Genomic DNA, 23,298 nt, shown 5'->3' with positions numbered 1-23,298 from the left:
ATGGTTCCATTTGCACCAGGGAGCACAAGCTATCACAAGGTTACACAATCAGTGGCCAAGTTTAAAGGGAGATAAAAACCGGAATGTGACCCTCAGTCTGGTTTTCATGATTAGATAACACCCTCTTCGCTTGATAGCCCACGAGCTATCAGAGCGTTTTACAGAGTCGAGTCCAAGCCTCATGGTTTCCTTGTCCCAAGAGTTGCTTTTTTGCACAGAATTGAGTCGCTGGTGTCCTGACTACATAGACCACTGTTTTCCCCTCAACTCTATGTCACAGGCACAGAGACCAAGGCAGCTAAGATGTTCAATCATTTGTCCAAGGTCACCCTGACAGAGGTTCCTCAATAATGCTGTCAGCCTTGTGCAAAGCTTTTCAAAAGGAGGGGCCACATTTTTTAAATGTCATTCCAGAGGACACAACAAATTAAGATCAATGGACAGAAGTTAAATGGATTACAAAGCACTCTGACAGCTAGTCTCAGTTTCCCTCATCTGTAAAATGCCTAGGAGAGTTTTCTTAGGGGATTTTAATAGAAATTAGGTAAGATAATTAATATGAACTACCTAATATAAGGTCTGGTATGTAATAGGTAATCAAAAAGTTAATTCCTTTCTTCTTCCTGACAGTGGAACATATCACCACTGAATACAGGAATTCACCAAACACAGATGTCTCTCTACAGACCCTTGTTCGCCAAGATTCCTTCTAACTGTAACATTCCAAGTGTACAGGGCAGACTTTAAATCTATGAGCGCAGCACAAATTCTAATACTTTCTGAGTTGTCAATGCTCTACTAAGATGACTCATGGTTTCCAGAGTCATTTTCATTTATATGGGATATTAATAGACAAAATGGGAAAAAAAAAAAGGGGGGTGGGTGGGTAGGGACCAGTTAATCTAGAAAACTAGGCTAAGTGAAATTCATCCTGTAAATTCTTAATCCAGGGTTTCATTTATGTTGACTGTTGTACTCTGTGTATTTCACTTCTCTACTAGATTGTAGGTCCTCAGTGCAGCATTTTAAATGGTCTTCTCTGAATGAAGTGCTGCCCTGGCTGGGGAAGAGCTGGCACCATCACAGTGCACCAGTGTGATGACCAGGAGCCCTGCGGGGTACATCAAATGTCCAGGGGATGTTAGTCTGGGGTGTCAGTGGTGGTATAGCAATTACACCAACACATGTGTGGTATAAAACAGGGTTAATAACATCCTCTCCCACAGATGTATTGAAACACCCCAGCAATGGCACCTAGTAGGTGCCCTATATCGGTAACTCTATGAGGAGCCTAGACAAATGATGCCCCAAATGGACACATCTTCAAAACACCCCTTTCCCCTGAGAACCTCTGTCTTAAACCATCTGTGGGGAAGGACCAGGGGTCTTTTGTTTGCTTGTTTGTTTTAAATGCTCAGTTCATCACGAAATGATACTTTTGAAAGGTTCAATTAAAAAAGGGATTCCTATAGCAGTAAAATTACACAAAGAGGCACAAAATACAATCGGGACAAAACACACGTCCCCATTAAAGAGGCCTTAGAAATCTTCTAAATGCCATCCCACTCCTCTTACAGATGGCAAAATTGCTCACAGCCACACCGCAGATCAGCGGCAGTGCTGGGAGAGGACTGAACTCATTCTCTTGGAACATGGAAGCTGGTCCCCTGACAGCCCACGGTCCTGGCTAAACCCTACTTCTCATCCTTCCATCAATCAGAAGGACAGGGCCACACTAGGGTGAGGCAAAATGAGGCCCTTGCCCTGGGTGTGAAAGTTAAGGAGTTGCCCCCAAATCAGTCATGAAGATAAATAATATTTCAATGCAATATTTTGTATAGGCAAGGCTATGCTGTGGTAACAAGTAAATATCAAAATCTCAGTGGCTTTAACCCAATTCAATCAAGTCCAATTCAAGTTGAGTTGCCCTCCTCCATCTTACTGGGTGCCACCTGAAACACGTGACCTCCAAGATCATGTGGTCTCCAAGATCATGGCGGGAGGGGAAAAGGGAAATGGGGCAGACATACTAACTCTTCACTGCTTGACCCAGAAATACTACTACTAATGCTACTCGCATTTCATTGGCCAGAAGTAATTACATATTCCTATCCTAACTGCCAGGGCACTGGAAAATGTAAACAATCATATAGATATTTGGTGACCACTAAGAGCCTCTGCTTGATTTGGGGGGAAAAAACTATCTATAAACTTCATTTTATACCCCCCCAAAAATCATAATTTTACATAAAGACGGGATTGGTAACAGTGCTAAGCTGAGCAATATTGGAGCCTGAGGCAAAAGGCAAATTCAGTAACGCTGTCTTTATTCAAAAATTTTCTATTTTGTTCAGCATATATTTGATTGCATTAGTTTTGCAAAGGGAGTCATAGGTCAGGGCATTCAGAAACAGTAGACGTCAGGGGTCATTACAGAGATGCTGTGGCTTGGGCATGCCACATTTAACTACTCGCTAACTGTGCAGGGACTTCCCTGGTGGTCCAGCGGTTAAGACTCCACGCTTCCAATGCAGGGGGCCCGGGTTCGATCCCAGGTCAGGGAACAAGATCCTGCAGGCCGCAACTAAGAGCTTGCATGCTGCAACTAAAAGATCCCGCGTGCTGCAACTAAGATCCAGCGCAGCCAAATAAATAGATAAGTAAATATTAAAAAAAAAATAACTCTGCAGCCAGGTGAAGGAGAGAAGGGGTTTCGGAGGGCATCCCAACGCAATGTGCCCCCTCCATTCTAAGACTTCACTGCTTGGAAGATATATGATCAATGTATTAATATTTTTTCAGAAGGAAAAAAAATGGCTGGTAAACTTCTGACCCCATCTATAAGAAACACACAAATTAAAAAAAAAAAATTAAGATATGGAACCCCAAAAAAGGAGAGGGCTCTTGAAATGCAGGCAATATGGTAAAATGTTTTGATTTAAGATTCCCAGGCAGTAAAGTCTGCACTCCAACAAAACAAACTCAGAAAACAAATGAATCTTATTAATGAATGATCAGGCATATTTACTCAAATCAACTGACAAAAGTACGTATTCTAACAATCGCTAGACGAGGCCCTTCAACCATGACAGGCCTCAGGCAAAGCGTTCAGTGTGCGAAACAACAGCGGCTTCCTCATTCTGAATCCGTCCCAGGAGGGGCCTCCCAGTGGCTCCCGGACTTGCCCTCCTGGTTCTCCATCTCTCCTTTTCAAACCCGTTCTCAGCAAATGGAGTGATTTGGATGCCTTGGCAAGTAATCATTGTGATAGGGATTAAAACATCAAACTGAAGAGATGAAATTTAAATGACGGTTGGGGAGTCATTTTGAATGAGTAAGGGTGGGCTTTATACCACGTCACATAGGCTGAAGGTCCACCCTTTTCTCCTTCTAACCAGTGTTTCTAGCATTTAGTGAAATAATGCAGTCAGTCTCCCTGAGTCTCCTGAAATCCTCCTGCAGGCAGCCAGTTAGAAAAAGGTCAAAGCAGGAAATTCCACACCTGTGGGGCAGGGATGGCCACTGGGTTTTTGAAGCCAGGTGCGGTCCCCTCCAGAGCACTGCGACCTTCTGTCCAGAAAGCACTATTCCGGGACCAGGAGGGTCTTCAGTCTGGCTCCATTCTGGACTGGAGAGCCGGGAGGAGAAGGAAGGCAAACCCACCAGAAACCCACCCCTCTAAACCGCGGCACCACCCAGACCGCAGGAACTCGGACGGGAGAGGGAAACAGGGAAGATGGCTGAACCAGGGTTCCTCCTGGCTGGGTGGGGGGCACCGCCTAAGGCGCGGCCCTGAAAGCGGGCTCACCCTTCTCCCCAGGAGAGAACTGTGCACCTGGACAGGAGTGAAGGCCACCTCCTCACAGACCCCAGGGCGTTCCCAAAACGACCTGTGTCCCGTTCTTTCTCGGGTGGCCTCCCCGCCCCACCGATTCCAGGGAGCAGCAGCGCTGACGTCAGCATTCAGGTTGTTCGAGTGACTTTGGGGGCCACTCTATCCTCAGAACCTAGAGCAGGAGCGGAGGCGACTCCCGACCGAGCACTCACCTTACTCCCAGCCAGGCAGGCAGGGGGCTGGGGGGTGAGGGTCGCGCCATCCTGGGGCCCACCTCGGCGGGTGGGGGGCTCACCGCCACCCGGGAGAACGCCCCACCGGCCCTTGGCTACGGGCGGTGCCAGACGGGCAACGCAGTGGCTGAGACCGTGGCAGCACGTGGGGGACTCGCGCGGGGTTTACCGCCCTCTCCTCCACCTTTTCTTCCGCAGTCTTAGGAACCCCGCGCTCACGGCGGCGCCGGGTTGCTGACTCCGCGCCCGACACTAACCGCCGATCCCCTGGTGAACCTAAGCAAAGCCGGGTGGGGTGGGGTACGGCGGGGTGGGGGTGAAAACCCGCACTCCGCCCGCTCTCATTGCGCATTCAGGTCCGCACGCCGGGGGGGAGGGCCCCGCGCCGCGGTTTTCCGAGAAGCACGTGCGGGTCAGCGCGCATCCCACAGAAACCCGCGCTTCCGCCGCGGCCGGGTCTGCGGGGCACAGGGCGCGTGTGCGTGTTTCAGGACGTGAGGCATAAACAGACACTGGGGGACGGCATGAGTCAGGAATCATCTCGGAGCGAGTCCCGCGCCGCCGCGGCCGCAGGGGACGGCGGGGGTCGGCGGGCGGAGCGGGAGGGCGCGCCGCACGCCGCGCACTTCCTGTTCGAGGCACGCCGCCGTCCACCGCCCCGCGAGCCTGCGTCGGTGCCAGGCCCGGCCCTTCGTTGACCCCTCGGGCCCCCGGGCCGCGGCGAGGCGGCGGCACGGAACGGGCGGCTGCCCTCCGCTCCCCGCGGGGCTCCCGCACGCCCTCCGGCCGGCAGGGCGGCCGCCAGAACTCGTGCTCGCAGTCGAGCTTCAGCCCAGTTGCGAAGAGTGTTAGCGCTTGCACCTCCTCTTCCCCTCCTCCCTCCCTCCCTCTCGCCCAGAAAGGAGGACGGACCTAGTTCCAGGCTGCGGGCTGGTTTATTCTCCGGTGGAGGGTCATATAAACATACAAACTGTCTGGCTCTCGCCAGATTTTCCACTTAGGCATAGGCATAGGAGGGCTGCTTCCCAAATTGCCGTGTTTAATTGCACCTGCCTTTCTGATTACCTCTGGGAATCTGTGGGAGGAGCCGAGAGGGTGGAAAATGTTGCTTCGCTTTGCAAAAGGAAGAAAACTTTGTCACCCAGCGGGAGACCTCTGCCACGCGTAGCCCGGCGAGAGACCAGAACCAGGACAGCCTTTGGCTTTGATTTCGCATCCGAAGAGCCCGTAGGAGGAAGAGGACACGTGAACTCGGCGCTCCCGCCGACCGCCACCCCAGCTCCACCTTCCCTCCCCGCGGAAGTCCCCACGCGGTGTCTTCAGGGTGCAAGGACAGTAAACAGCGCGTGCGGCTCGCGGCCGACGGCTGGGGCCGGACTGGGAAGGAGAGGACCGAATTCCAGGAACGAGTCACCCGGAATTAACTTCTGGTTAAAGTTATGGGAAGCGCGGCCATGGACACCAAGAAGAAGAAGGATGTTTCCAGCCCCGGCGGGAGCAGCGGCAAGAAGAACAGCAGCCAGAAGCGGCGTTCGCTGCGAGTGCACATTCCGGTGAGTCCCACCCCGCCGTCCCCGGCCCCCCACCCTCGCGTCGCTCCGACCCGGCGCGGAAGCGGTTAACGCGGGACGCCCCGCGCGCGCCGTGCGTGCCCCTCCTGTCACTTCGGGCGGCTTGGGGAAGGGTGGAGGCGCAGGGCCGAGCTGGGCCGCTGTGCCCGGGCTCCATCTCTCTTCCCACCCGCGTGCGAACGGGGCGCGGCGACCGTCTGCGGCGGGGGCGGGAGCTGCGGGGCGGGCTGTGCGCAGCACGGGATCCCGCCGGGTGCGGGCGCTGGGGCGGGGGCGGAGGGGCGGTGCGTAGCGTTGTTTTGTTGAAAAAGGACAGTGTGGACTGCGCTCCGGAGAGGTGGAGCCGCGCGCCGCAGCCCGAGACTGAGGGGAGGGGCAGTGGGTGGGGACAGCGGGGGAGGGGGGCGTTGGCTGTGTAGCTGCGCCCTCAAATGGACACTCCCTGCTCCCCAGTTTCCCTCGGGTGACTCTGGGCCGGGGGCTGGAGACTCCTCTGCAGCCGGCCCCTTTGCCTGACCCTGGGAGCACCTTTCAGGCCCTTGGGGGCTCGGGACTGCCTAAGGCGTGCAGGGCCCTCGCGAACTTCAGCCCTGGCCACGCCGGCAGCCGGCCCGGACTTTGGCGACATCGATTGGTCTGCTGCTTGACTTTGTCCAGCTGGAGGGAGCGGCGGGCAGGGTCGTGCGCCCACCCTGCGCTTTGCCTGCCCAGGTAGCCCGTGGCCCCCAAAGCCTTCCCTAGCCTCCCCGTGGGGGGACGTGCGGCGCAGCCCTTACCTGCACCGGAAGGAAACCCCTAACTGGGTCACACCCCCCAACCTTCACCAACCAAGTAAATGTACACACACACACACACACACACACACACACACACACACACACACACGAGGGCTCCATGGAAAATGCAATTTTGGTCACGGATGAGGGTCTTGGGCACAGGTTGGGGGTGCGCGGTGAGTCCCACCCTCCAGGGCTGTCTCCGATGACACTTGTTAAAGACACCTCCTTAAAGCTAATCCTTCCTGACAGCAGCATGGGGCCTGGGGGAGGGCGTCTGGTCACGCACTTTCTGCTGCGAACCTCCTTAGGCACTTCACTCCTGTGTTCGTTGACCGCAGTTCCTCCTTCCCAGGCCTGCGTGCACACGTTGGCCAGGAAGGGTAGGGAGCCCCGGGAGCCCCAGACATCTGATGGGTACTTTAGGGAGCAGCCCCAAGTGGCGAAGGGTGGCCAGCCCTCCCTGGCAGGGGAAAGCTGAGGGAGCAGGTGACTGGACCCCTGCCTGCTGTGTGACCACCAGGGGGATGACCCAAATATGCAGGAATAAGCATTCCTTTGAGTAAACATTCTATATGAAAATGAGATATTCCTGTTTACATTGCTAATGTGAGACATTTTAAGCCATGTTTGTAAATAATAAGTTAGACACGGGCTTCCCTGGTGGCGCAGTGGTTGAGAGTCCGCCTGCCGATGCAGGGGACGCGGGTTCGTGCCCCGGTCCGGGAAGCTCCCACGTGCCGCGGAGCGGCTGGGCCCGTGAGCCATGGCCGCTGAGCCTGCGCGTCCGGAGCCTGTGCTCCGCAACGGGGGAGGCCACAAAAGTGAGAGGCCCGCGTACCGCAAAAAAAAAAAAAAAAAAGTTAGACACAGGTACTCCTGACCTCCCTCGGCAGTCGTCGCTTGGCTGAGCCATTTAACCACTCAGCTTCTCCCATTTGTCAAACAGATACTAATTCTGCTTTGCCTACCTTTCAGGGATGTTGAAATAAAATAACCCCTGAGAAAGCTCTTACTAATACGAAGTGTTATATGAATGTATGGCTATTACATCTACATCAGAGCACCTAATTTAAAAGAGAGAGAAAAGAAAATGGCATTGCCCAGTGCCCAGGCTGTGAAAGCGGAAAAGCCACGATATAGTCAGAGTACTCCGACCAGCCTTCCTGCTGCTGGTGATGTCTTTGGCTGATTTAGACAACGTTCTTGGCGTGATGCAGCCCTTACGGAAGGTTCTGTTCACTCAGTTATTCCACGACACGTGTGCTGTGCTGCTTGATGGTGAGATCCAGGGGGGAACGAGAGGGGCTCTGTCTCCACTCTCACAGGGCTTGCGTTTGCTGCGGGGGCGGACCAAGGGGGTCTTCTCACTAACCAACTAGTAATTACCTGTTGATCCTTGTGCTGGGCTGGGTGAGAGTTACACTCTAGCTGGGAAAATACAGCATTCAGACAGATGTTAGCAGATGACCCAAGGGCACAAGGTGACCAGTGCAGGCAGTACCTGCTTTCAGAGGGGAGAGAAGGGAGAGGTGGCAGTACATAGACATGTTCAGAGAGACATTAGACCCAGAGGTGGTAGGCAGGACAGAGACATGGCAGGGGTTACCCCTGCCAGGGAACCAGCATGAGCACCCCCATGGAGTCGGGGAGTTGGAGGACTGCTTCCAACTCCAGGGAAGAGCCCCTTTTCATGGAAGAAAGCATTCGAGAGTCAGAGTAATCAGAAATACATCAAGGCTAGATCAAGGAGAGCCTTGAGGTTGGATTGCATGATTTAGCAAATAAAAATACTAAATGCGGGCTTCCCTGGTGGCGCAGTGGTTGAGAGTCCGCCTGCCGATGCAGGGGATGTGGGTTCGTGCCCCGGTCCGGGAAGATCCTACATGCCGTGGAGCGGCTGGGCCCGTGAGCCACGGCCGCTGAGCCTGCGCGTCCGGAGCCTGTGCTCCGCAACGGGAGAGGCCACAACAGTGAGAGGCCCGCGTACCGAAAACAAAACAAAACAAAACTAAATGCCCAGTTAAATTAGAATTTTAAACAATGAACAACTTCTTAGTATATGAATGTGCCAGGCACCATTTGGGATAAACTTATACTAAAAAATACCCATCGTTATCTGAAATCCCAGTTTAACTGGCGTCCTGTATCTTCTCTGGCTGCCCTCCCTGGAAGGTAGGCCCGGGGATGAGGATGTCCCCTGAAGCCACTGAGAAGCTGCAGTAGACGCTGTTGGTGCCCTGCCCCGTGTGCCCGTAGCCCACCCAGCGTTCTCCACAGCCTTGCTGGACAGCTCCGCTCCACACCACAGTTCCTCACGGTGTCTTTCTTGCTCCTGAAGGAACCCTCCTGAATAGGGGCAGTTTGTTCAGCCTGAGTACAGGCTGGGATGGAAATGCTGGGATTGGGATTATGCCCTAAGGGGCAACCCTAGGCAGGGAGGGATGCAGGTGGGACTGTTCCCCAGCCTCCCTGTCCCTGGGGTTGATGGTTCTGACATGGGCTCTGTAGGATGTCTCAGAGGGTCGCAGCAGGGCCCAGCCCCCGTTGCCCACAGTGGTGGTCCGATCATCAATAATGCACCCTTTCTGGTTGTTCTGACTTCCCTGCCTCACTTGCCCTGCTCCCTGGGATAAATGACTGAATCTAAGTTGTTGTCTCACTGGTTTGGGCCCGGGGGAGGGGGGGCGGGCAGGTGATTTAAACTAAGAAGCAATTAAAGATGATGAAAACAATGCTTTGTGAGAACTCGCTAGCCTGGTGGCAGCATGCGCCAGGACATTCGGGATTCTAGAGAGTGACTCCTGGAAGACACTGTGGCCTGGTGGTCCTGTGGGTGGGCTCATTCGGTGGCGTCCGGTGCCACTCACAGTGGTGATGCCTCCTGGGACCTCCAGTGTCCAAGCAGCTTGTCTTTTTACTGAATTGGATTGTGTCCTTTTTGGACACGATTGGACTCTGTCTCCACCCCCATATCTGGTGCATAAACAGAACCATGACCAAGGATGTTGGGGGAAGTCGTTGCAAACCTTCATCCTAGGCTCTGATTATCTTTAACCGTCTTCACTCTGCCTTCCTACCAATAGCGCCTGCTGTGCCATGAGACACCAGAAAAGAGGAATCAATTTTAGGGGATACACTAGGGACTTGGGTGACCGCGGGTAGTGGAGACCCAGAGTTACTAACTAAGGTAATTTATTCGTTGAATTCTGTCGTAGGGAAAATGGCCCTTGGGCCTAATGGAGGGTGTAACCTTGCTTGATTTTAATCTCAGCTTGGATCACCTTTATGGGAAACCATCTCGGATCTTGTCAGGGGAAAGAGAAGGAGAGAGAGGAGGGGAGGGGAGGGGAGGGGAGAGGAGGGAGGGGAGGGGAGAGGAGGGAGGGGAGGGGAGGGGAGAGGAGGGAGGGGAGGGGAGGGGAGAGGAGGGAGGGGAGGGGAGGGGGGAGGGGAGGGGAGGGGAGGAAAAGGAAGAGGAAAGGCTGAGTGCAGGTTCCTTTGGGGTTGCACTGGGCCTTTAAAAGTAGTGAGATGGGCGTAGTGTTCAGAGTCCTGGTGAGTTGGCACCTCGCCTGGGTTCTCTTTCCTCAGCCTTCATCTGTACGGTAAAGTGGGAATAATAATCAAGGTGGTGGGAATGCTTTTAGAAAATACCTCATTAGAAGTCTAGCTGTGTGTGGTGATCTGCTAGCACTTTGCCAGAGAAGCCGTTGCTGGGAGTAAGCATGTTCTTGCCTCCTTTTCGTCCGAGAAAACTTGTTTTCCCTATTAATGCTGAAATTCATGTGTCTTAGACATATTTTAGTTGATGACTGTTGGCTGGGTCGTTGACTGTATTGTTGGTCTCTGGAACTTTTCACAAGCCAGTGACAAGAGCAGGAGACCAAGGGGGCAGGGAGGGCTTTGGAGAGAAGGACCCGCACAGGAGCCCGTGGGGACAGAGGCAGCTGGAGGGGGTCAGACTCGATCTGAGGTCGTGGCCCGATATTTACTGCTGGCAGAACGCACAAGTCCCCAGGCCTCTTGGGAGAGGTGCTCCAGAAATCCTTCACCGTCCCTGGAGACAACCTAAAAATAGAGCTAGGGGCAGCTGGCCGGTCCCAGAAGGTTGTGGAGACACAGCTTGGCTTGGGCCTGCCACTAGGGATGCCTTTGCTTGTGGTGTCTCCGGAGGGAGGCCTCACGCTGCTGGAGGCCCAGCGCCCTTCACCTTGGCGATGGGCCGGTGACCAGTAGCCTCCATCCAATCAGATCCGCTCTGCTAGGGCAGTGCATGGGGGGAGGGGCCATCGCCCGGATGTGGGTGGGGATGAGAGCTGCCTTTCTGCCCCCAGGGACTGGAGGACCCAGTGACAGCAGTGCTCACTGCCCAATACACCATCGAAACACCCTGGACTGAAGCCTCGGTGAAGAGAAAGGGGATGCCGGGCGGCACAGTGGGGGTGTCAGTTTTGACCTTGGCCTTGACCTTGGTCAGTTTGTACCACCTTGAGCAAGATTTGTTGGGTTAGGGTTTAGGGTAGTGGTTTTTTTTTTTCTTTTGTGTCTGGCTTTTTTTTTTTTTTTACATCTTTATTGGAGTATAATTGCTTTACAATGGTGTGTTAGTTTCTGCTTTATAACAGTGAATCAGTTGTACATATACATATGTTCCCATATCTCTTCCCTCTTGCGTCTCCCTCCCTCCCACCCTCCCTATCCCACCCCTCCAGGCGGTAGATAGCTAGTGGGAAGCAGCCGCATGGCACAGGGCAGTGTTTTTTAAAGTGCAGTTCGTGGACCAGCTTAAGCAGAACCACCCGGTGTTTGTTTAAAATGTAAAATCCTAGGTCTCAGCCCAGAGCTGCTGAATCAGAGTCTCTGGGGAGTGGGATCTGTGGTTCTTTGTTTCTGGTAAGTTCTCCAGGTGACTCCTATGCCTACAGGGGTTTAAAAAACAATTGATTTCCAACTTCCTCAGCGTAACACTGATCCGTTCTTCTGCCCCGGTGAGTTATTCCATCAATCTGTCCATCCACCCATCTAAGTATCCGTGTGTCTGTCCATCTATCCATCTGTCTATCATCTGCACTTTTTCAGCTGTCATTGAGAAGAGAGATCCTTGGCTGCTGTTAAACAAAGGTGGAATATTTCTGGCTCCCAAATAAAGATGAATGTCCAGATAGGCCCCCAGCCTGAGTAACCCAATATGAAGCAGCCTGTTAGGCCTCACTGCAGTGTTTCTGGACTTAGCCCTTCAGTGGTTTGGTGCATCTTGGGTGCCCTGAGCACAGGTTCTTAGTTGCTGCGCAGCGTATAGCATCTTCCCAGACCAGGGCTCGAACCCATCTCCCCTGCACTGGCAGGCAGATTCCCAACCACTGCGCCACCAGGAAAGCCCTCTTGTGCTAAATTCTTAAAAGAAGTGATTGTGTGAATCCTTCTACGAAAAAACAAAGATTTTATATATGTACGTATCTTCAAGAGTTTTGCGAAGGTGCAGAAGTGTTTTTCCTGTAGCTCTTTCTAATAATATTAACCCTCAATAAATGTTAAATCTAAAATAGGAACCTATAACTTAGTAAAAGGTGTCTAAGTTGATGTGGCATTTGAATATCTACAGGAGAAATCTGCAAAAGGGCTCAGAGTATGATACTGGGACCTTCAGGAGTCAAGGTACTCAGTGATAGAGCCCCTGGAACTCTCCTGTGGCTCCGGGGTTCATAAATGAGGCCTGGATGCCTCTCTGCAGCTCGCAGAGCATGGCTGACAGTGCGTGGGCTTCCTGCAGCGTGGGCATTGCACACTGGCTGAATGCCAGTTAAACACAGTCCAGTGCTGGGCAGGCAGAGAACAGATTTAGGGGTCCCCTTCCTTGAAGACTCTACCTGCAGACCATGCACAGACCAACGTGGACCAGCTCACGTAGTGATCTAAGCAGAGCACATTCAAAACACGTGGATTTGCAGAATCACGTCCAGTGACTTTGGGCGTACATGCAGGCTGGATTCCGTCTCATCCTCTTGTCCCCACTTTACAGATGGCCCAGCTGAGAACAAGTACGTTCCCCGTTTCATGGTTGGGTGACACTTTATTCAAGTCTAGCCTCTGCTGCCCTGTGCCCACTCTCCCCCAGGACCTGTCTGTGGAGGGTCCAAGATCCTGTGTAAACCAGGCTCTGAACACTGCACAGTGGCCTAATGATAAATGCGACCATTTACATTCAGGATCATTATTGCACCAAAAGGACGTCGCTAGTACTGAGGTTCCAGAAGCAGAAGCAGCAGCCCAGTACAGTGTGTGTTCAATATTATATCTTTCCACGCATCATAAACTCTGGTTCTCAGTGCTTCACAAGTATCTTTCCCTGCCTGTTTTCTTTGAACTGCCCTTCCGAAATAAAACCCAGCAAAACTATTCTGTTGCTGATCTGCACTCAGGGGTTTCCCTTTAGACCAAAGTATGACTCAGGAAAGGACTTGGAAGCACTTCTTACTTGCCAAGGGCTTTTCACCTGCTCACACTTCCTTCACTTAACTTCGACATCAGTTGTGTCCTCTGAAACCATCCAGACAAATAAATGTGCTCTTACATGATGCTGTTTCTTGTCTAATTTCTTCTACTTTTCCTGTCTTCGTATATTCAGCTCACTGCCAGCGCTGTCTATTTCTGGGCACTATTTCACTTTTATGGGGCTGCTCAGGTCACCGAACAGGCCACAGACCCTTGGAAGAGCTGGGTTAGAATCCAGCCCTCTTTTCCCCCAGTCTCCTCCACCCACCCCCCTCTGGCCCAGAACAGTGATTATGAGTACATGTGAATGCCTGTGACTCCCAGTTCTTTCCAGACAGTAACCAGCCTGTCTTGATATCCCAGGACAGCGAACCGAATGTCAGAATGTGGTCAATGTCTTTAAAATTTGGGACAGACAAAGGCCGATGAAGTGCTGCGCAGCCCAGTTGAAACAGTCCTTAATTTGCTTGGTCAATTGACCGTGACCTTGCTGTCAGATGGGCAGAGCCACATGGGAGTGAAGCTATACCCCCAAGGGTTAACCACAGGGAATTCTTAGAGAGACCCCACTGCAGGGTGTGTGCAGCTGAACCAGAGGAAATGGTTGAGGGTTAATCAGCCGGGCTTCCCCTCCAGCGGAGGAAGGTTTCTCACGTGTGACTGGTTTAGCCCTGCCTCGGAATGGTTAACCCAAATCTCATCTCTTTGTTCTTCTACCTACGTTGAAAATAATTTGATCCCCATCCTTTCCTTCCTGTTGACAGGAAGCCCTTCTCTGCCAACTCATGGCTTGTCACAGACCAATCAGATATCATCCAGGCTCTGGGGCTCATGCCAGGGCCTCTGTGTTTTGATATACTCTGACCTGGCAGCAAAGTTGCTGATGAATGTACAACAAAGACCAATTTGCTCTTGGTCACCCCAGGAGTCCAGCCTTTTTTCCATGCGGCTGAGGCCGGGTCCTAGCTGTGGGAGCCGTGCAGCCCTGCCAGCCTCCTGCGGGGGCCCGGCGGGGACTCGGTGCAGAGCCAGGCGCAGGTGGCACTGGGGTGACCTCCGCTGGTGCTGGGGTTGCAGGAGTAAGGACACGACAGGGCCGGAATTTTAGGAAGTGGGGCCCCAACTACTCAGTTTGTAAAGAAGTGGAGAGCTAGGTTGCTGGGACCGTGTTTACAGTTGGCCACCTTTAGAGCTGGGACTGGGAAACCTGTCAGCTCATTTATGTCTGTTTCCCAGGTCCTGTGCTAGGTGTTGAGGATACAAAGGTGAATAGGGTCATGGGCTGAACTGTGTCCCCCAAAGCTATGGTGAAGTCCTAACCTTTGGTACCTGTGAACGTGACCTTATTTGGAAACAGGGTCTTTGCAGATGTCATCAGGTTACCATGAGGTTAGGCTGGGTCCCTAAACCAGTATGACTGGCGTCCTTATAAAAAGTGGGAAATTTGGATACAGAGACACAGAAGGAAGATCACGTGAAGACAGAGGAGAGACTGGAGTGATGTTGTCGTAAGCCAGGGAACCCTGGGTCTACTAGAGACTGGAAGAAGCAAGGGAGGACCCTCCCCTGGAGGTTTCCAAGGGAGTGTGGCCCTGCCAGCACCTTGATTTCAGGCTCTGGCCTCCAGAACTGTGAGAGAATTTCTGCAGTTTTAAGTACACACGGCTTGTTTGTGGTACTGTGTTACAGGGGCCCCAGGGACCTCATACGACAGGCTCCCTGCCTGCACAGCACAGCTGCGGACTGTGATTATTCCGATGCGGTTCCCCGGCCGCATTCTTGTCCACAGGATATTGTGTAATGAGCACCCTAGCAGTTCAGACGCTGCTCGACGGGTAGTTTTGTTCATGGTGGCTATGACCGATCCGTACTACTGATGATCAGATACTCTCTGGGACGGCACGTTGTCATCAGATTTAGCTAATACTGATGGAGCACTTGCTCCAGGTGCCAGGCGTGTGCTTAGGTAAGCTGTCTCCGTTTATCTCCAAAACGACCCTGTGAGATACTATTATTGTCACTATCGGTGTTATTATCCTTATCACAGAGAAAGAACTTCAGGCCGTCCACAGCTCACAACTATTCTATTCCAACGTGCAAAGAAAGTTCTGGTGTTTAGTTGGGTTTTCGATGTCCCTGCTCTGCCCTGCCCCAGCCCCAGGGTTTGGATGCCCGTGAATGGTCCAGGCAGCTTGGGGTGGGAGGCAAGACTGCTGGGCAGGACAGGCACCACCCCCGTGATGGGCACACAGGAGAACGAAATACCTGGGCTGGCAAGCTGCCTTCCAGGGGTTTGCCCTTGGGCTTAACCAGGTCTTTATTTGCTTCCTTTTGCATGAAGGACATTGCAGGCTGTTATTTGCCCTCATCTCAAAGATAAATAATCTGCCTTTTATACTCATAGGTCTTATTCTCTAGCTCTTTCTCAGTTTTTGTTTTTTAAATAACTGAGCATTAGAGTGAACACCAAACCAGGAATCAAGAAATCTTGCGCTGAGTCCTCTGTCCCACGACTGCGGAGCTTCTTCTTACTGAGTTACCAGACATTCTCCAAAAGCCCTTTCTTTGTGTGCCAAGCGCCAGGCAAGGCTGAGAGTAAAACTGCCACCGGGAGGGGCACGGCCCCCACCTTCACAAGGCTCAGAGTCTCCAGGGGAGCCGTGGCACAAGTCACCACATCGGTTCATTTTTGCTACCAAACACCCCCAAAACAGTGACTTAAAACAGCAAACATTTGGGACTTCCCTGGCGGTCCAGTGGTTAAGACTTCGCCTTCCAATGCAGGGGGTGCAGGTTCGATCCGTGGTCAGGGTGCTAAGATCTCACATGCCTCGCGGCCAAAAAACCAAAGCATGAAACAGAAGCAATATTGTAACAAATTCAACAAAGACTCTAAAAATGGTCCACGTCAAAAAAAAAAATCTTAAAAAAAACCCATTTATCTTTCTCAAATACATATACTGTATAATAATTAATAATATTAATATAATAATCAGTGTATTAATCTTGTTACTATATAATTATATTATAATTATGTGATATTGTTATATATAATTATATATAATATATAATTATATATAACATATAATACACACAGATATATTATATGTAATTATATGTAATATATTACATGTTATATATTACATTATGTATTACAATTATAACATTAATTATAATCGTTAAATATTACTTTCTAGTAGATACTTACTATATTAAGACCTTAAACAGGTCGACGTATAATTAATATTATGTTTAATAACATATTATCATTAATCGTGTAGTTACTAGATAGTAATTTTCTATGTCATATCTGTAAGCGAGAGGATTGCAGTCTAAGGTCTCCACTCAGCTCAGGCACCATGATTGTACGGACACTGCTTCGTCCCAAGGTCGGGTGGGCGTCGAGGGGCTGTGAGCGAGGAGGGGAGCCCAAGTCCTCCCGAGGCTGGCATGTGGTAGGCCCCCCACCCTTTCATCACTGAGGGTGGATGCGCATCAGGGGAGCCGCTGTGCCCTTGGGGAGAGGCCAGTGCCAGGGGAACGGAGAGGTAACTTTTCACCACTCTTCTTTGCTCGTTAAGTGTATTCTGAGATTTCTGAAATGACCTGAGGACACAGGTAATAGAATATTCTCGGCTCCAAGACACAGGGAAATGCTGGGCCACAGTACCAAACTGGGTTTAGGGAGGAACCCGGCCGGGAGTCTTCCCGCCAGGTGCAGAAGTGGCCTGGAGCCTGCGTGGTAGTCTCCGGGAGCAGAGATGAGGCCGCCTCCAGAGTCACGTGACTGGCCAGTGGCAAAGCAGGCAGGAAAACTCGGGTTTTCTCCTCGGGGGGAACGTTGGGAAGACAGGAGACCCTTTCTGGTAGGTGGGCATTCATGGCGCAGGTGAGGAGGGCTTCCGGGGAGCCCAGTCTGCCTGGCCCACGTGGCGCTCTGCAGAGCTCTCTGCACCTCGGCTTAGATCAGAAAACGATTTCAAAGCAGCTCCGTTTTGCACTGGCTCAAAATCAAAGCTGTGGGCAGCGGTGAGCCATCGTGGAGTCCCTTCAGCGCGGACCCAGGCTCCAGGCTTGCACTGGCTTCCGCACTCCATCCACACCCTCCTTCTCTAGACGTGGTGACGACAGTTTTCAGAGAAGGTTCAGAGCACAGCTCCATAGGCTTGGCGTGCGGGCACTGCGTTTATGACCATAATAAAATATGACTTAAAGTCGAATGGACATATTTGGTTATATTCCTCATTTAATGATGATCTGCCTCTGAAACGATCTTTGTTACCTTCACCTAAAAATTATTCTTAGCCAATGATTCTGTGCCTCTAGCTTTGGTCCTTCAGTGGTGGGGGAAGGAAAGAAAGCCAGTGGGGCAGAGGGAGAAGCTGGATGGTGGAGTGGTCACAACTGGCCTCAGCTGACCCCCTGGAACTGGGGTGGCCCTTCAGAGTTGTGCCAGATGGGGCGAGTGGGGGCCGGACCCTTGTCTCCTTAGTTAGAACATGTGCTCCTTTGAGGATGGTGTGCCTCTATATCTTCCTGTCCCAACCCCAGGGAAACCATCTCCCATGTGAGCAGCTCTCACGTTGATGCCAGTAATGATGGAGAGAAAGTGCAGAAGACAAACAACACCGCGGGGAAGGAAAAAAATATGAGTCTTTGAGAATCCAGGTGCTTAGTTAACTCTACGAACTAATTCCAAAAAAGCTGGGTGAATCAGCTGTTTACAAATCTTACAGGAGTCAAAGACGGAAAGAGAAAAGTTTCAGATAAACCATGTTTTGTTGGTTCGATGAAAGGGTCATTTTCAGGAACGCGACTGTGTTGGTTGTTTTTTCCCCTCCATCTCCTACCTGGGAAAGTTATTTGGGCTTTTTGCTCAGGCTAACTGACTAGTTAGAACATCATAAATCTGGCAGGAGGTATTCTAGATGACACAGGAATCCTTTGACTAGAAACGGGACTAGCGCCTGGACTGAAAGACGCCAAGCAGGCAGGGAGGGAGCGGGTGGCGGGTGGGTCCAAGGCCAGGCACCAGCCCCTCGGCCTCACGACCTTCGAACCACAGGAGGTGGGAGCATCCACCCACTGCGGCGACAGTCTGGACCTAGCTGTCACTTGTGCTAGGTTCTCGAGAACAGAATCGTTTGTGGGAGCAGGGAAAACATGAGGGTTTTCACCTGCTCTGTAAAAGGGGGTGGTGGTGGAGGGCGGTGAGTTTGGGTGTCAGACTTCAAGTTTGCGATTCTCATGCCGTCCTTGCTTCTGTGTCCACTTGGGCAGTTTACTGGTGCTTCCCGAGCCTCAGTTTCCTCACCTGCAAGATGTGGACCAGAGTCCCCACTTTGCCCACTGGGCTTGGGGGAGAATGAGATGGGACCCCTGGGTAAAAGCAAGAGGGTGGCACCCTAGGAGTGCTGGTTTCCTCTCCACTACGAAGGGGCCCGTGGGGACGCCCGCCCTGAGAATATGGCTGTGGCTCCCGTACCACTCCAGGGTTTCCGGGATGGTCCCACAGTAACAGAACTTTATTCCTTTCAGTGCAAGTGATTCTTTAATTGTAAATTCAGTGTCAATTCCTCTTTATCCCTTGTGGCGCTTTGGCTAAATACGTTTACAGATTTGTTCCGCAGATGTCCTTACTCACGGTGAAATAGTCCAGAGGGCTAAAGCCTTGACCCCAGAGTGAAAGCCAGTGTGAGCCCCAGGGGTTGAGAGGTAGAGCCCTTAACGGACTGTGGTTGGAAGTGGCCTTTGCCAGGAACTTGAAGGCCAAGTCTTGGGAGGGGGCGCTGCTGAGAGTTGAGTGGTGGGTGTGCACGTGGAAACCGGCAAGCTCCACCTGGGAGCGGAACACCCCTGGGGACTCCCGCAATCTCTCCCACCTCCCCCGCCATGTGCCTCGGGCCTGCAGGGCCCCAGGGGAGTCGCTGGCTCTGTGGGGGGTCGTGTTCTGCCCTGCGTTGGAATGTGACAGCGCAGGAGATGGTGCTGGGCAGCTAGGCTTCTGGGGTTAATGCGTGTCTGTCCTCACCCCCTTGGGCAGCTGCCACTTAGGCTCTCCTGGGGATTTTGCACCTCAGCTCCAGAGAGTGAGTGTTGGGGCTTTTGTGGGGCTGGGGTCTGGTCTGGACTCCCTTTGTGCCTCTGTGTCCTCAGCTCGTTCCAGTATGAGGTGGGACCTACGCCACCTTCCACAGTCAAGGCCTTGGGCGCCGTGGGCCACTCTTGGGTAGAGTCTGTGCTTCTGTTTCTCACCCCCTACAGCGCAGGGATGGACTGGAACACGCTGCAGCTAGGGCGGAAGCGGGGAGAGCCAGCGACAGAGCCAGGGAAGGGGGATGGGACGGAGGAGGGTGCGCAGGCGGGGAGTGGAAGTGGAGGAATAAAGTGCGTTTCTGCAAGGGCCAGTGATCTCTGTCCCAAAGAACGAAGGGGAAACACTTTCCGGCCTGTGTTTTTGCCCTCCCAGCTCCGCACGCACCCCCCGACCCGCCCAAAGCTGCTGACAGTGCTGGCTTGTACCCCCTGCCTGCCTCTCTGGCCTGGGGGCGCCTCTCAGGCTGCTAATTAATAGTTCTTATTTAGGGAGGGATGAGAGCCTTTGATGGGGGAGATGGAGCCTCATTAGGGGTTGGAAGGGCCCTCCCGGGTCTAGCATCCCATGATTTTGTGATGCCTGCCGACACTGCAGGTGCCCACCCACCGCCTGCCCCTCCCAGCCATCGGTCCCGGCAGGCAGGGCTGGGGGCCACCATAGAAAGAGTCTTGGACTGCATGGCAGAGGGATGTAATCCCAGTCCCACGTCCCCCAGCTTCATTGACTCGGGCAAAGCTCGGAGCCCCGTCTGCTACCACGAGATGACTGCTGTCTAAGTGGGCGCATCGTTCAACACGCTGAGCCCTGGACTGGTGAGGGAGGGGGCCGCATCCCCTGGTGCACTACGTTAGGCCACCGCCCTTACCTGGAACAGAAGAGGGTCAGATGGCGTTGGTTTGAAAGGCCTAGAGGATTTCATACAGACCCCAAGGAAACAGGAGGATTCCTTCCCCAGATGGCATCTTTCTCCCACGATCCGGAGAAGGAATCTGCCTTCAGCAGGAGACTGGCAGGTCTCACAGGTCCACGCAGCAAGCCTGCCTAGCGTGGTCGCCGAACAAGTGGGGACGCAGGTTTGGGGAGGTGAGTCCACTCAGCGGGTTAGCAGCTGAGCAGGCGCGGGAGAGACGCACAGAGTGTCACAAGCCCTCAGCTTCTGACGGAGCCAGGACAGCCCTGGGCTGGCGGCCCTTCTGGGCACGAAGCTTGGGTGCCCGGGGCAGCCTGCTCCCCCGTCCCGCAGACCTCGCCCTGCCAGCCCTGCCAGCAGCTTCCCTTGGTGCGTGGGTGAAAATCCTGGAGAAGGGCCTGGCTCCGCCTTCAAGGTCAAGATCAAGATTGACTACTGCTGCCTTGTTTTCTTTTGTTTAGGGAACTATAGGTTTCCAAGGGGAGCGAGCAGGCTCACACCTCCTCCGCACACAGCTCTTCCCGCTGAGAGGCTGGGAGCCCGGGATGGTGTCCATCTTGGTCTCGCTGGGAGCAGCGTCCTGCGTCCTCCATCCCCCCACCAGTGCAGCTCAGGACCAGCTTTGTTGCTGGGTCCCAAGTGAGTGTTCACTGGTACCAGTGGGATCAACATCCCCGGTGGTGCAGCAACACTGCCCCTCACCCGGTGTCCTCGCCCTGCTGGAAGCCTCAGGGGCCTGCTTCTCCTGAATCTTGTCCTGTGACTGACGTGAGAGACACTGGCCGGCGTCCAGCCCCTCCTCAGAGGATGCTGGTTCTCCGAGCTTTCTGTGGTCTGAGAGCTGCTGAAAACTCCCCTGGGCTGGCGGGGGCCGGGACGGGCTGGACCTGTCGTTTGTGCCCTGGTCTTGCAGGAAGTGGGGCTCCTCCTCTACTCCCTGGACTCCTCAGGTGGAATTTCTGTTCCGTTACCTTTCCTTAAAGCAGCCAGCGTGTCCCACTCAGCAGGCACTCCCTAAACACTACCGAGGTGACTTCTACCGAGGTGGCTTCTACCGAGGTGACTTCGGTTTTGAAGGTCAGACCAAAGCTTCTCATCTTTAGAAAACTCTCGAGTCACAGGAATGGCCAAAGTGAGTTACGACATCACCTTGTCTTGCAGCAGCAATGGCGTCGGGCGTTGTCATGGTCCAGGACCACCGAGGAGGCAGGACTTCTGTGCCCCTAAATCTCCCCTCCCTTCCACACTCCCAGGGAAGGAGAGGGGAGAAGGGGAGGGGAAGGGGTCCTTTAGAATCTCCAAGTTGGGAGGGACGTGGGTATTTAAATGTCCACCAAGGACCACCTAGTCCAATCCCGAGAAGGTATCATTAAAATACTTGGACTCTGAAACAGCCGGAGGCTCCCAGACACACATACACGCAAATGTCAGATAATCTCCTTATTTCTTGAAGCTACAAGAAGTGTGAGCTTCAGCCGCCTTCTCACCAGGTGTCCTGTGCTGGGCTGCTGGAAGAGCAGACTTGGGTGAGGATGGTGACGTGTACTGGAGGTGGTGGTCACACGCAAGGGAGCTTTGGGGTCGACTCCTGGGAGGAGGGGAGGAAGCGGGGGGTGGGGAGGGGCTGAGTGGCGGTGCCCTCCCAGCCAGGGCCTCGGTCCACACTCCCAGGTTGTGCTGGGTTGGTCAGCCACGCATCCCACGAGGGCGGCCCGGCCTTGGGCGAGGTGGCAGCCTTTGGCCGAGGCAAACCTTGAAAGGGGGGCAGCGGGCGCCGTCTTCCTGTAGCACCGCCGGCAGCCGGGAGAAAGCCCTCATCCCTGAAGAGGACCCTCCATGGAACGGGGCCACCTGCTGCCCCTTGTCTCCTCCATCCCTTCCTGCCCAGCGATGAGAAACATAGGTCCGAGTTGTGCTGGAAGAGGTAGTCGTGTCCCCCTCCACTGCTCCACCGAGGTGGCACCTGGTCTTTGCGATTCTCAAGGTTAGCCTTGAAGGGGAAGAAAGAGGAACGGTGACTAATAAAAAGAGCTGATATTCACCGAGCCGGCACGCCCAAGCACGTGTGTGCGGTGGCCTACCTGAGCCCCACCTGTGAGGTGTTGCCCATTCTCCAGGTGGGAAAACCTTTGCAGCAGAGGCCAGGCTCCCAAGCCCGAGCCACCTGGCACCTGAGTGCCCGTGCAGAACCACCGTGCCCTGCAGCCAGATGGTGCGGGCAGGCAAAGTGGCCCCTGAGGACACGCACGGAAGGCGCGGGATGTTTCCCTCCAGCTGTTGTTCCAGGCTGATCGCAGACTATAAGTTTGCGGTCTTGCACCTGCAGCTCCACCTTGGGCACAGCGGCCCCATGACGGGCGGACCCGCAGCTCTGTGAACCTCGCTGGTCTGCAGGGAGCCAGCGGCAAGCGAAGACGGGTCCTGAACGTCACCAGCCAAAGGAAGTGGCTTCTCCCTCCTCTGAGTCCTCACGTTGATTTGCATGTGACACCGTGCTTCCCTGGTCCTCCTGGCTCTGGCCAGGCCCCCACTTAGCCACCTGCACAGCCTCCGCTTTCAACCACCCTTCATCTGCAGCAGACGTTCTTTCACAGCAATGATCAGACCTTGGCTAATGGAAACTTGGTGGGTCTTAGGGTTTTTTCCTCATGTTGCTTTCCAAAAATTCTTCTGGTTAGTGTCTTTGGATCCCTAAGAGACCACCTTTCATGGAAAACTGAAGGAAGTAGACTGATGCCCAAGACGCTTGGCTGCAAACAAACAGCTTCTCGTCATCCGTTTTCCTTTTTTTTTTTTTGGTCTCCTCCTTTGCATCTCTTTTTTTGCTTCTTGTTTCCTCCTGTTTCCCTGCCCTCTATTTCTTCTCATCCTTTGTTTTGTTTCTTCAGAACTAGATTTCACCAGGCTTGAAAAACCTGCTCTCTGACCCAGTTCCCTTGCCTGTGGTCACTGCCCCGGCCAAGAGGCACCAGCCGAGTCCCTGTGGGGACACTGCCCCTGGTGCTTCGAGGTTCGTCTGCTTCTTCTCAGACTGTGAGGTCACCTTTGAATGGAATCGTGACATGTACGCTCACCAGACAGTACGTTAGGTATGCCCAGCACCACGACAGCCTCCGTCACGTGTTCTGTCATTTAACTCTTCATCAACTCCGCCTGGTTCATGTTATTGCCCCCATTTTTACAGTTGGGGAACCCGAGGCTCAGATAGACTGAGCAATTTGCCCAAAGGATGCAGTTGGCGAGAGCAAGGCCAGCGTTTGAAGCAAGCGTGGTTGTCTCCCAAATCTATGCTCTTTCCCCTGCAAGATTTCTTCTCACGCCCCCTCCGAGTCCTAATGGGGTCGGGGGCTGGAAGGCAGAAATGCCTGGTAAGCAGCTGGC

General features: G+C 53.3%; 1 protein-coding gene across 2 annotated transcripts in view; it reads left to right on the top strand.

Moving 5' to 3' along the window:
* The first annotated feature begins 5,043 nt into the window (after positions 1-5,043).
* PRKAG2 (protein kinase AMP-activated non-catalytic subunit gamma 2) overlaps positions 5,044-23,298 on the top strand; it is a 276,646-nt gene continuing 258,391 nt past the window's right edge. For both annotated transcript variants that reach the window (XM_082846715.1, XM_082846714.1), the window contains exon 1: positions 5,044-5,621. In XM_082846715.1, coding sequence (XP_082702841.1) covers positions 5,508-5,621 — 114 coding nt within the window. In that variant the 5' untranslated portion in view covers positions 5,044-5,507. The remainder of the gene's footprint in view (positions 5,622-23,298) is intronic.

Source organism: Leucopleurus acutus (assembly GCF_964270905.1).
Source record: "Leucopleurus acutus genome assembly, chromosome: 9".
Classification (NCBI taxonomy): Eukaryota; Metazoa; Chordata; class Mammalia; order Artiodactyla; family Delphinidae; genus Leucopleurus; species Leucopleurus acutus.
Note: the sequence above shows the minus strand (reverse complement) of the source record. Positions and strands in the feature narration are given on the sequence as shown.